Source organism: Asterias amurensis, chromosome 8 (assembly GCF_032118995.1).
Source record: "Asterias amurensis chromosome 8, ASM3211899v1".
NCBI classification, from domain to species: domain Eukaryota; kingdom Metazoa; phylum Echinodermata; class Asteroidea; order Forcipulatida; family Asteriidae; genus Asterias; species Asterias amurensis.
Window position 1 is genome coordinate 18,844,083 of NC_092655.1, and position 13,505 is coordinate 18,857,587.

At 37.6% G+C, this 13,505-nt stretch overlaps 1 protein-coding gene across 6 annotated transcripts in view; it reads left to right on the forward strand.

Annotated features, from left to right (window-relative positions):
- The first annotated feature begins 244 nt into the window (after positions 1–244).
- Positions 245–13,505, forward strand: part of LOC139940443 (LIM domain-binding protein 2-like) — a 41,856-nt gene continuing 28,595 nt past the window's right edge. For 5 of the 6 annotated variants that reach the window (XM_071936692.1, XM_071936695.1, XM_071936696.1 and 2 more), the window contains exons 1-3: positions 245–382; positions 5,658–6,179; positions 10,739–10,814. In XM_071936692.1, coding sequence (XP_071792793.1) covers positions 6,139–6,179; positions 10,739–10,814 — 117 coding nt within the window. In that variant the 5' untranslated portion in view covers positions 245–382; positions 5,658–6,138. Of the gene's footprint in view, positions 383–5,657; positions 6,180–10,542; positions 10,815–13,505 lie in introns of those variants that run through there. The other variant, XM_071936691.1, reaches the window with a different exon arrangement.

Here is a 13,505-nt window from a genome sequence, read left to right on the forward strand (position 1 = left end):
AAAAATTAAAGACAACAGTCGACCAAAAACTTCAGCTGAATAAAATTAATTCTAACATGACAGGATTGAACATCACCCGCAGCTAGTTAGTATGCAAAAACAAAACACGGCGGAACAATACACAGTCCCAAAGTGAAAAACAGGTAAAGCGTCTTAACTGGTCCTTTGCGCACACGCTAAGTCAGTTAAAATGACGTTCGCTTACCAGCTGGCTCTCGGTGAAATAAAACCGCTGCACAAGAAATTAGGATTCAATATGGCCGCTGCATGTTGATCGGACAAAAAGACGAGCTGGGTTCTTCAAGTAACCAGCCTGCACAGACTGTACCTCTGAGAAATGGTCGAAGGTTCTGTCGGAAAGTTGAAAGACTCACAACTCTAGGTAGGTAGACGGTTAAGTGGAAACACTGCTCTACTTTTTGGCACTTGGTCGGCAAAAACTAGCCGCTAAAGTTCAAGAGGTTAGCGACTAAAGCCTCTGCCCAGTTTCCGGACGTGTTAGAGTAGTGGGTCCTTTTCTCGAATTTCTCTGTACGTGTTTATTGTTGTAACAATGTTTCGCGTGTTGTGTTGATTCTCCGTCCTTACTCTTGCTTGAATGTATGGTGTTACATTATATGCAGCTGTGTTGTATAATTTATATTTGTACATAGGCCTAACTCAACTGTCACTTCAATTTGTCGCTAAAATTATCCGATTCTCAGTCCTCGTATGGTGGGTCGGACTTTCTTATTAAAAAAAAACACAAACAAAAAATAAGTCAAAGTGTCACTTGTCATTTTGGTTTGATCTTGAAAGCAAGTAAACAAAAGTCAAAACATGGTGAAGACTGTCCTGTACTACTACTACCTTACTGCTGGCATGCATATCCATAGCTAGACAGAGGGTTTTCTTAATTTTTCAGTGTTTAACTTTTGGCATTTATAAATTTAAGCTATTTATGTTTTGGGGGGACTTTCTGGTTTGTGTTTATTTTTTATGTGCACATGGTTTATTATTGAATTTTTGATACAGAAATGGTTCGGTTGGAATATGACTTCTTTTGGTACCTGTCCCCTTGCATAGCGGGATAGCTGCTCACATTATAACCTATCCCCCCTTTTTCTTTGGCCAAGTCATATTTCTGTGGCCTTTTCATTTGGCCACATGCCAAGCAAAATGTACATGTATTATTACAAAGTCAGGGTCATTATACATTGATTCCATTGCCCTAGACTTTCTGGTTCTGTAATTAATCGCATCTCGTTCTTGGCCCAAACAAAAGTTATTGTTAAAAAAGAAATTCCTCTAAATATTTGAACCCTTTTTAAAATATTTTTTTTATAAGACATAGCAGGAATAGATACCAGATTTATCAGGGCTCCAAATTTACACTGAACTGCAGGCCCTATAGGCTAGCTAGGCCAGTGTTTTCAGCATCGGGCCATTAAACTTGGGAACAAACAAGTCTGGCTATCTGGTAAATAAATCAGATTCACAATTTGATATTAATTACACAAGTCTCTCTGTGTAATATCTGTTATAAAGGAAAAATTATTGCAGACCTACTGTAAAGTTTCACTCATAAGACAATGAGATAAATCTTCCCTTAGTTAGTAGGCAAACAAAAAATGTGTTATGTTGTTTGCGTAACCCGACCTACCCTAAAAATATGGCCACCCCTGGATATTTTTATTTTTCAGGGGAAGAAATTTAATGATGTAAATCTATTCTCGACATAAAAATAAAATAAATGTCATTAAGAGTTCAAAATATGAGGTTGTACACTATGTCATAGGCACTACAGGATTTGTTGCATACATGTAGCTTCCTGACCATCTGAAACCATTTGGCTACAGTAATGCAAACAGGTACAGGATATGCGCAGCTCAAAACCATCCAAATGGTTTTGCGTGTGGTAGTATACAAATATTGACTGCTTCGAGTGCTATGGTTAAAACTATGACACCCGAGGTGATCCCCGGAGCGTTCTATTTTCCCGAGGCGAAGCCGAGGGAAAATAGAACGCTCCGAGGATCACTGAGGGAGTCATAGTTTTTAACCATTGCACGAGTAAAAGCAGTCAATATTTATTTTATAACACCCCAAACATTTCTAAATACTGTACTAATATTATTAAGTTACAGACCTGAATGCTACAATCCACGAACGACGCGAATACAGATTGCAAACACTTTTACTTACTGTGTTGCATGTAGTGTCGTGCAATCCGAAATGGTTACAGACTATTAATTTATCATACTCATACACGCAACGGACGTCTGGGTACTGCATGCTGTGTGCTAGTCTGTCGGACTAGCGCACGGCGCCGTGTGCTAGTCTTCGGACTAGCGCATGGCAAACCGACGCACTATCACACGGCCGTCGTCTAGCAAAACTAAGACATATCATGTGACGCGCTCTAAACCAATGAGCAGGCAGAATACTTGCAAGGGGTGTTATAATACAGCTTATCAACAATGCTGCTCAAATGGTACTGCCATGTGTGTACAAAACCAATGGTGTTGTAAACGTTAGTGAATTTTGAATGTTTTTGAATGGTGTATCAGTAGGAGGGTTAAGGAACATTGCAGAATTGTTTTTTTTTTGTGCTAACAAAACAGTTGCTGGCAGTGTAAGCACTTAATGTAATCCACCATACAAACTGATAAACCAGTAAAAGTTTGAGATCGATCAACCATCTGGGTCACAAGAAAATAATAAAAAACAAATTTTGCATGAGATTGATTTTTTTTAAAAATAAAACGCTAACTGAGCGATAGGCCTAAACTCCAAATGGGAAGTTAATTTATTTATCTATTATCAAATATTACATTTCAGACAGAAATATTTCAAGGGATGTTTTCTATTATCATCTTCATTAGACCGTGTAAGTTTTATTGAAATCTGTGATCTTGGACATGTTTTTGTTCTTCTTACCAATTCTGTAATGTTCCTTAAACAAAAGAAAGACAACAAAAACAAAGGTACATGTACTCTTAGTGGATTTTTAGATCTCACTGTGACACCAATGTGTGTTGCGTACTGTTGACATAATGCAGTAGCCTGCCTACTCACACAAGAAAACAGCTTTACGGACTAAATACGTACCGGTAGGTGTGACTGATTGCATGCTAATTTTTGCTAGACATTTTGTCATTTTGTGAAGCAATACTTTCTGTTAGAGCGCCTCCTTTATGAAACTGTGTGGCCCCTGGTAACCATTCTGATAGATTAACCTTGAACATTTCTTTTTAGCTGGAGGTGATGTATTGTCCATGTGGCAAGTCTTTGTATTCTGTACCGCATTTCCCACTTACGTTTTGTCTCTTTCTTTTCGATACTGCTTGCAAGCTCCCCAGGGCCTGCTGTACTTAAACAAAATTGATTTTATTATCAGAAAATAGCATTACATGTATGTTTATACAGTTGTAAAGTATCATGCGTGTTTATGACACACATTTTTGCTTAATTTTTAAAACTACAAGTTTTTATATTTTTCTTCCATTGAGCTTTGAACACTTTTGACCTGTCTGGAAAACTTATGAATGAGGGAATAAAAGGGTAGCGACGAGTTTTTTATCGGTCGTTTTAAAACAGGCAGGGTCTTGCCGTGTGACCCTTTATCACTTGGCAACGACCCTGCAAGGTTTTAAAATGCCGTTAAAGAACGAGTCACTACTCTTTTATTCCCATTCATAAATGCCTTTTTGGTTAAAAGGCGTAATAAAGTTAGAAACTGTGTAAAACTTATCTGTTTCCGACGTGCTTGAGCTCTGTACGTCCGTGTGTCGCATTTTTATGACTGAGACGCCTATTTCCAACAGTTTCCGGATTCGTTCGTGCGCGTTGTAATCTTGGTGCAAGACGTTCTCGTTTTCCTTTCACACATAGCGCGGCCAACTCACCGGCATCGCTACGCATCGCCCGTAACGAGAAACGTCTTGCACCAAGACTAGCGCCTAGTATCCGACTACAACAGGTTATTAACAGAGCTACAGCTGGTCATTATATGAACCGTTTAAACACCCCCACGTGACGCGCTTTCCACCAATAGGAATAGCGAAACTGTTAGAGGTATTATGAATAAGGAATAAAAGAGATGGGACAAGGTCTTAAATGGTCCTCTAACACCGGGAGAGTCGTAGCTGTGTGATAGAGGTCCAAGCCAAAACCAAGGTCCCTGGGACACATGCACAGCCACGACCCAGCCACAATCGAGTCACCACTCTTTTGTTCAATATTCCGAATTGGCTACAATGTATGTAAAGTAAGGCCTGCAATTGCCGCTGTGAAGGGTCGGACTGTGTTGACGATTGAGTAGTGCTATATAAAATAAAATAAAATACCATTACTGTATTTCTCTAGAACCTGTTCTACATGTATGAAATTTCATTGCCCCCATACAGGTATGTACACATGTACATTATGCAGATAATTGAGTTATTTTTACTACTTTTTTTAAGCCCTCTAATCATCTCATACATGTAATGTAAGCTCGTCACATTGTTAAGATTAAAATATGAACAGCAACACAAATTATGCATTTTCAGTCAATTTATCCTCTGGAAAGTTTCCTGTCCAATTTCTAATACATTAATTACAAAATGGGAAGGATTCTGAAGGACTGGGGCCCGATATGCTACAATGTACATGTAGCTGTGCATGGGGAGAAACTTGTCATTGTTGTAATGGTTACACCAAAACTGTTTGTTTTGCCGTCCTGTCTTTGAACGTGATCCTATCGGCTACTATCTTCATGAATCACAATTTCCTTTCATTGTATTATTTTTTTATCAGAGCGGAAATAGCTTTGTTTTTTTCCTTGTTCTATAAAGGAAGTAACTATTCGGAAGTTCTTCAAGTTCCTTTCATTCTTCGTTTTTAGAATACTAAATACAGTATACACGTGTAAACAGGCCTGGAAATAACCCACGACACCCTCGTCAATTGCTGTGGTGCCCTTTGCAAAGTTCCAATACAAATTAAAATTGTCCTCATAGTCGTAGAAGTTCCCCTTATCGGAGGAAAATTGCCGTGCCTCTTCAAGAACGAAACTCAAGGCCTGCATAAACAATGAACATTGTCAAAGTATCTGATGTATCAAAATGTTGATTGTTTGAAAAAGTTTTGGTCCAGTAAAACTTACAAGCTAAAAAAGTCATGCGGTCTTGTGGATTTTTGCCCCAATTTCGAGCCCTCAGGATGTAGTGACATGTAAATCATATCCAGTACCCCTCTTCAATAGTATGTATGACATTTGACAATCTCCCTTGTAAAGCCCCAAATCGTCCATTTAAGGGCTAGAAATCCTAAACTCAGTACAAAACGGAATGATGTCAGTCTAAAAACCATCCTGAATTCATCCAGTCCACATAATTCTGAGGTTTTGACGTTGACCACGTGTAGAAAAGAAAAACTTACACAGCAACCACCCCGCGATGATAAAGCACCTGTAGGAACTGATCCAGGGAGGTATTAATGCAAATTGATATCGTGTGTGTGTTCATGCTTTTCCTTCCAAAACATGCAGGCCCGTAATTAAGAATGAAATCCGGTGACAGATTGCATTACCTCTCGCGAGCCTATCGCCAATATTCATTCACCCCTATTGACCCACAAATTGCATCAGCCCTGCATTAATTGTCAACTTGTGTTCTGTTTTATTCCGATTGCAGCTCAAGAGAGACCCCGAACCGAACAAAATCGAGATCCAGTGGGTGATCACTGTAAAACTGTCTTGAACATCGGTACATCACAGATCACTTTATTAGTAGCGAGTTCCTGGAGTGGATAAGAAACAGAGTTGCTGTCCTCGCTACTTGTGGCTTACTCAGGGAGCTGACGAGGCTGTTTGAGGAAAGGCTCAAAGCCCTTTCATCGTCTCTTAACTCTCCTCCTCACCGGCTAGTAGATTCCCGATTAGAAGAGTCCGTTGTAGCCCTCTGCAGTTTCTTCAAACTTTTCCAGACTTCTGAGCTGTGAGAGGCTTCTACAAAGATTTCTGTCGGAGGACCAACGCTTGCCCCCCGCCCCGCTTGTCTCCCGCCAACCTTTTGTGTTTTACTGTGTTTTGCGTAGCGGTGGGCGGTGCCTCAAGGAATCCTGGACGGCCCAGGGGAAAGGCCGCGGTTCCCCTTCGGCGCGCCACCACCGGGAATGCCGGTCCCTATGGATGGACGAGAGCACGGCTACATGCCGTAAGTATTTTTGCCTTTGTTCTAATAAAATCCACAACTTTGTTCTGTCATTTTCCTTTTGCTTCACAATGTTTAGTTTTCAAATAATAAGCCACAAGGGGAACTGATTGGGTAAATTTTCAAATGATTTGCAGGCCTGTATGCTTCGTTTTGGATGGCTTAAGGGCACCAAGATATTTTCTCCTTGGACACCCTAGATGTGGAAATTGTAAATTTCTACTGGGGCATTTTAAGGGCACCAAGGCAATGACCAGGGGGCGTGGAGGCAATCGCCTTCGTTACCTCACTGAAGTATAACATAAGGCCTGGATTTGGGAGTTACAAAGAATAGCCCCAAATAAATGTTCAATTTTGTTAGTTAACTGTAAAAGGTTTGGCAAGGATAAAAAACATTGTTTAATTTTAGTCTGTAAGCTTACTGATTAAGAAGACACGTCCTTATTTTACTAACCTTTTTTTCTGGATGAAATATTTTCAATCTGAAATGAAGTAATTTTTTGAGAAAACTGTATGCTGCAAACTTAACACAAAAATGCATTATCTGATTTCAGTTGTTACAACCAAAGCTATGGACAATGTGTTTACATGCTAAATTTTTGACTGTTTTCTCCAGACTTGTACAATCCGATTAAGCCCAAATATTCACAAATTTGTTATTTACAAGAGACTATGTATTTGAATTGTGGCAAATCCAGTTTTTTTTTTACCAAGACAGTCTAGGGTTGTGGAACATCTTGCTGTGCAGTTGAAAGAAATTATTCATTCTGAGAATAAACAATGGAACTGCTGAACAACAAAGAAAGTGCACTTTCGTCAATTGTTCATCGTGAACAAAGTAATGTGCAGACAAAGCACAAAGCAATTAGCTGGAACAAAAGCGCTTTGTTCAAACTAAATTGAACCACTGATCACGTAATGTCTGGAATTGCTTGTGCTTGGAAATTATGTGTTGTGTTTTTGTCCCTGCTTCATAAGCCTTACAAAAAAAAGTGTTTGTTTCCTGTATTCTGACCGACCGATGAAAAACCTGGTTATACAAAATGTTATCAACATTTTTTTTCTTCACTGTTTCATTCTGTCTGACTGCACACCTCACTACATGTACATTTTCCTACACATGTATCCCAAGAATTTATATCGCAACTAAAATATTTTATCAAAGGCTTGCTTTATAAACAAAAAACATCATTCCACTTATTCATTCTTCACCAATTATTAATTGTTGCTACCTGTATTCTGGCCGACTAATGAAAAGCTGCTTATTTAATAAGAAGTTATCAATATTAGTGACTTTACTGACTGTGTACTGTCTAGCTGAACTGTAAACGCTTGGCATGGCTGGCAGTGAACTGAGCTTGTTTGAAGCTTTGGTGCACATTTCTAACCAGAGTGTCCACACGTGTTCTTGGAGCCTGACTGATCATTAGGAGCCCCCCCCCCCCAAAAAAAATTCTTCTCGTTCCCACTTCCCAACCCAGTGCTCCTCGCATGGGCGTGTCTGCATTACGTTTTTATTTTTTCAGGAAGACCCCCATAAAGCCTGGTGGTTTGAGATAAGGACGTGGCAACCACCTGACAATCACAGGGGGGAACCGCAATTTAACTGTAAACGGGTGCTCTCCGATTTGAGCTCATTAGCAGCGGCTATCCGTTTGCCTTGCCCGAGCACCTGAGACGCTGCGATTAGCTCAACGTTGTTTAATTGAATCTTGCGGTGTTGTCAGTGCGTTCCCCGTGAAGAGTACACTCGGAAGGACAAGCTGACCAAGGTGTTTAGCCAAGATACCGAATGCATGCACGTGCTGCATCGGATATTGTTGCAAAGTCAAATGTATCCAAAGTTAACAAGAAAGAAACTAAGGCTTTCCAAAACTGCAACCAACTTTTCAGAGACCTGATGTGAAATATTCTTCTTTACCAATTACAAAAAGTATAACTATATCACTTAATATGTATCCACGTAGAAAGTCAAATGTATCCAAAGTTAACACGAAACTGAGGCTTTCCAAAACTGCGACCAACTTTTCAGATATCTGATATGGTGAAGTTTATTGTAGTCTTCAAGAAATTAGGGCCTATATTTGCTGTTTTACAAGCTACAAAAAGTTTACGTCAGTCAATGTACAATGTATGCTTATTATCTCGAAAGCCAGGCAAAATGTTCCTGCTCACAGAAGATTTTTGCATGCTTGCTATAATTTTCATTACAAGTACTCTGCCAGCTGTACACAATTAATTTCAGAAACACTTCTGTTTTCTAAACAGAACACAACAAACTGAAAACTGATACAAAAACAAATACATTGGCTGGCATGGTAATAGTATTCAGCCCAGCAAGTTCATTTCAATGATTTCAAGTCATTTTATATTCCAAACCAGTGAGCAAATAAAGAAAATGTGTAACGTCACGATTGTGGACAAAATTGACCCTGCCCAACTGATGTAGTTGAAGTGAATGAGGGGTTGCCATGGTAACCAATACCTCCCCTCCTCCCCCATCCCCCATTGATCCGAGGTTGTTTGCACAGTGGGTACCGGACTGTGCAGTCCACAGGTTTTTAAGCATGAATTTTTGCACATGTACATGTACTGTACACTTAAAGACATTACCACATGAAGACATTACATACATTCACAGCAGGCCTACTGTGCATTTACACATGTAGTAATCATTGACAATTGTTCACCATTGGTGTACTACATATGTTAGTACAAATGTGTGATAATGGATGTAGGTGGCACTGAAACCAATTAACTGTTTTTTTTTTGTTTTTTTTTGGGGGGGGGGTTGGCAAATTAGTTTGTTTACAAATTAGTTTGTTGAGAGAATTACATAATGTTGCTTCTTAAAAATGTAAATAAATTTTTTTTTTCAATTTTATTGCAAGTATTTAAAAACCAATTTGTTCATTATTACAAATTCAAATTAACACAGTCCTGAGACTGGTGATTTTAGCACCAGGGCTATTAATTAATGACCAGATAATGTTTTCATCTAGGGGATTTTATATATATTTTTGTGTTTTATTCTTGTATTTTATTATTGTGTATTTTGTATCTCAGGCCCCCCGGGAAGAACAGTTCATTGAAAACTGATGGGGCTACCCAGCCAGGTTAAATAAAACAAAATAAATAAATAAATTTACTGGACAAGTTCGGCAGTCTTGTATTTTTCATTTGGATAATACCTCTTGAAAACAATACAAAGATAGTGAAAATGTTGGTATTGAGTAATTTAAGCATCAGGCTAGTAACCTACGTATAGAGAAAGAAAATACAATTTTAAAAGCTTTTTTAAAATGTTGACTCTGAGTCTGATAAATATCTTTTAAATCTAATTGTATTTTTATCAAAGTATACAAGTCCATACCATGTCAATTAAGACAAATGAGATAAATCTTGTAATACAGCTTCCTCAAGTAGAAACAATATTTTGATATTTATAAATGGTATAAATAATTTATGTTTTTAATTTATGTTAGAAAAGTAATATCTGCCTACATGTACAGTGTATTTCAAGTACCTTGCTAGTTATTTGTTAAATTTTTCTGTAATATAAATTTCAAAGACCAATTATCTTGTGATCACGATGTGAGTAATGCAACACAACTCAACCGAGCAAGCCGGATGTATACACACAAATTCTGACATCAAGGATTTACTATAAAAAAAAGGTGACGTCGACGGACCTCGCTTGTCAGCATGTTAATTTCATTGTTCCATAATGTCAATTTTTGTTGAAGCGGAAAAAATACTGCCCCAATCATTTTGGACTAATAAATCTCCTTTAATTAGAACATGTAAAAAAATGTTTTTGGGTCAATTAAGTTTTGATGCAATTAAATTTGACACAAAATAATTATTACTGGAAGCTGCGTGCTCACTAAATAAGGTGTAAAATACATCCACTACCCCCCCCCCCCCCCTTCCCCCTCCTCAAAAAAGAAAAGAAATTGTAAAAACTAAATAAATAAATAAATAATTTGAAAAAAATTGAAGAAGGAAAAAAATGGTGTGGTTTTCCCCAAATCCAAATAATTACCTCCCATGCAAAACAATCTGGATAAACATGTAACCAGTGATTTACGTTATACACTTGTTCCTAGCATTTGTACAATATAATTACTGTGGTGTGTGTGTGTGCTACCACCAGTGGATGTTCATCATGCCCTGAGAGCAACCGTCGCAATACATACGTACAGTCATACACATGCACAGTGCTCAAGTGCTGGGTACATGTACATTACATTAGGTCACCGTCTGTGGAGGCATAAAATATGAATAATTAGCAGAAACTGTAATGCATTTTCTCTCTCTGCTGTACATATAGAACTCCCATCTCTTACTCTCTGTAGGTAACCCATGTGTGTATGTATGGGTTGTGTGCTTTACTGTAGTCAAAAACTGACGTCTATGGATAGTTTTTGAGGCGGGTTTGGGTGATATAAATTCCCAACTTGTATGGCAGCCACGGCGAACCCAGGCATGCAGTGCATGCCACCAAACTGCAGTATGGCCGGTCCTGACTTACCCATGTTTAACTCTTTGCCGTTCTATAGGAGGCATACACCGTTTGTCAGCCAGCCGGACTACCGAATCTATGAGCTGAATAAGAGACTACAGCAACGGTCAGAGGTATGTATACTATTGTATACAATAGGGGATGGAGAGGAAAAACAGCCTCTCATTTTAAGTGTTTTTTAATACTGTTTCGTCATTCAAAAACAGCTTTAAAACTAACCTGTTTCCAGTTGCTCTTTCAATGTATTTGTTTTTCCATTGCCTCTTGTTGCTGAGCGCCATGATCTACAGGCATGTAACTATTTTCTCGGATCAGCTGATTTTCATTTTTTTTTTTACTCAGTTTTACCAATCAAAAATGAAAAATACGAAGTCATTTAAATTTTGGTATTTTCTCTTTTTTATGTAAAGTTACAGTTGCATGCCTGGATACACTGGAATGGTCCTGTAGAAATCCTGTTATTATTTTTATTGACATTGTTGAGATGTCATCAGCAACATTTTCAATCGTCAATATTTATTTCCATGCCTCAAAAAAAATTAAAATAAAATAAAATTTATAACATGTTGCGTTGCGTTGACAGTATGTGTTGCAGTCACCAGAATACAAACCACTGTCGCAAACACAAATAAATAACAATTTGTTTGGGGAATTTTTTAGCACAAAATATATCAACACTTGATGGGGTTTACATTAATTGTAATTCTTACTATTGTGAGTCTTTGATTAATTTTTTGAATAGTTATGATTATTTTTTTTGATTGGTTTGAAATGGTTAATTAACAGTTAAACATGTATTCGCGGCAAGAGGCCGAGTTAAAACATTTGTACCTGAACAGATTAAAAAAAATTATATTAAAAGTCAATTAAATTAAAAAGTGTTCTTTAGTAAATCAAAATAATTATCATAGAATTAAAATTGCACTGTGACAATCCTACACGGTATACATGTTTGTGTATTAATTTTTTTTTAAATTTAGCCTTTAAAAAGGCATGATGTTCTTTGTGCTAATTTCTGATTTCCATTTTTGTTGCCTTTGGGAATAATCAGGGAAAAAATGTGATCATGTAAATAGCCTGAACATTCTATTAAAGCACACCATGTGTACATAGGTCAGCCCATGTAATCAATAACAAACAGTTGATAATAAACAGGTCCTACTTTTTTCCAAGAACCAAATATTATGCCTGCATAAATTAGCTAGGGATCTTGAATTCTCTGCAAAATTACATTTTTGCTCGACATGCACAATTGTACATACCTCAGTGTAAGTCTTATTTACTTCCCTCCAAATTTAGAATCATGCTCAAAATTGACCTTTGCTTTGAGTGAAAACTATTAGTGAAAACCCTGTTGCCTATATCCATAGAGCTGTGAACGCACAAGAAGGGTTGCCAGCCAAAATACCACTGTGTCCTGTGTAGAATTTGTGGCTGGTTCACCGCTTATTTATATTGGTTGACAGCAGAAATTGTACGAACAATTTCTTTATCTTTTAAAAGCAGCTCTTGGAATTTGGGTCAAATTTTGCAGAAGGTTTACAGATGTGATCACGCAAGCAGAAACGCTACAACAAGTGTGGTTGAGCGGACACAATTTTGACTTTTGTGTACGTGGATTTGAAAATTTTGTCTTCACTTTGGCATTTTGTGCACTTTTGACAATCATAATCTGCCATTGTACTTGTAGCTTATCGGAATCGCAGGTGGTTAAAGGTACTGAACACGTTTGGTAATTGTCTAAGACCAGTCTTCTCACTTGGTGTAATCCCAACATTTGAAGCATAAAATAACAAGCCTGTGAAAATTTTAGCTCAATTGGTAATCCTTGTTGGACAAATTTGTGTGCTTTCAGATAGGAATAAAAGACTTCTGGCTAGGAGTCTTTTATTAGTTTAGTGAGAAATTACCTCTTTCTCAAAATCTATGCTTCTTCAGAAGGAGTCTTTTCTCAATGTTTTATACCATCAACAGCTCTCCAATGCTCGTAACCAAGTTAGTTTTTAAGTTAATATTTGTTTTGAGTAATTACCAAACGTGTACTTTCCCCTTTGAACCTCAGTATGCTTAAAAATTATACGTTATCATTTTCAACCATAGACAGTTAAAACATGTTGAGGGCTATTCAGAGCAACCAGTGTTGAAATCGGGAAAGTATTGGAGAACTTTGTATCATGCAAATCAACATTCCTTGAGTTTGAGTCCTAGTCTGATTTCTCACTGTCAAGTTTGAGTCTTTACTCATTCGGGTTGAGTTGATTCTTGAATAATTTACATATAAGTAAGGTTTTACGCTAATAGTTATTTTGAGTAATTTTACCAATAGTGGCCACTACCTTTGAAAATAAAGAACGATTTTACAAAAATTAAAAGTTTGTTTATAAAGCACATTTCCTATGATGATTCATACGCATGTAACGCGCTGCAGGATTAGTTTTTGCAGTTAATTGTCTTTGTTACGTATATGTTGACTGCCAGTAAATGCCACATCGAGAGTTTATTTCTTGATACTACACATTTTGTTTCCCGGTTTATAAAAAAAAAACACTTTAAATTGGAAGGAGTACTAATTCTTGCACTCGTGGAAAAACGTTAAGCAGTGGATAGGACAGAGATTGTACTCGTTCTCCCTTAAAGGCAGTGGACACTATTGGTAGTTACTCAAAATAATTATTAGCATAAAACCTTTCTTGGTGACGAGTAATGGGAAAGGTTGATGGTATAAAACATTGTGAGAAACGGCTCCCTCTGAAGTGCCATAGTTTTCGAGAGATAAGTAATTTTCCACGAATTTGATTTCAAGA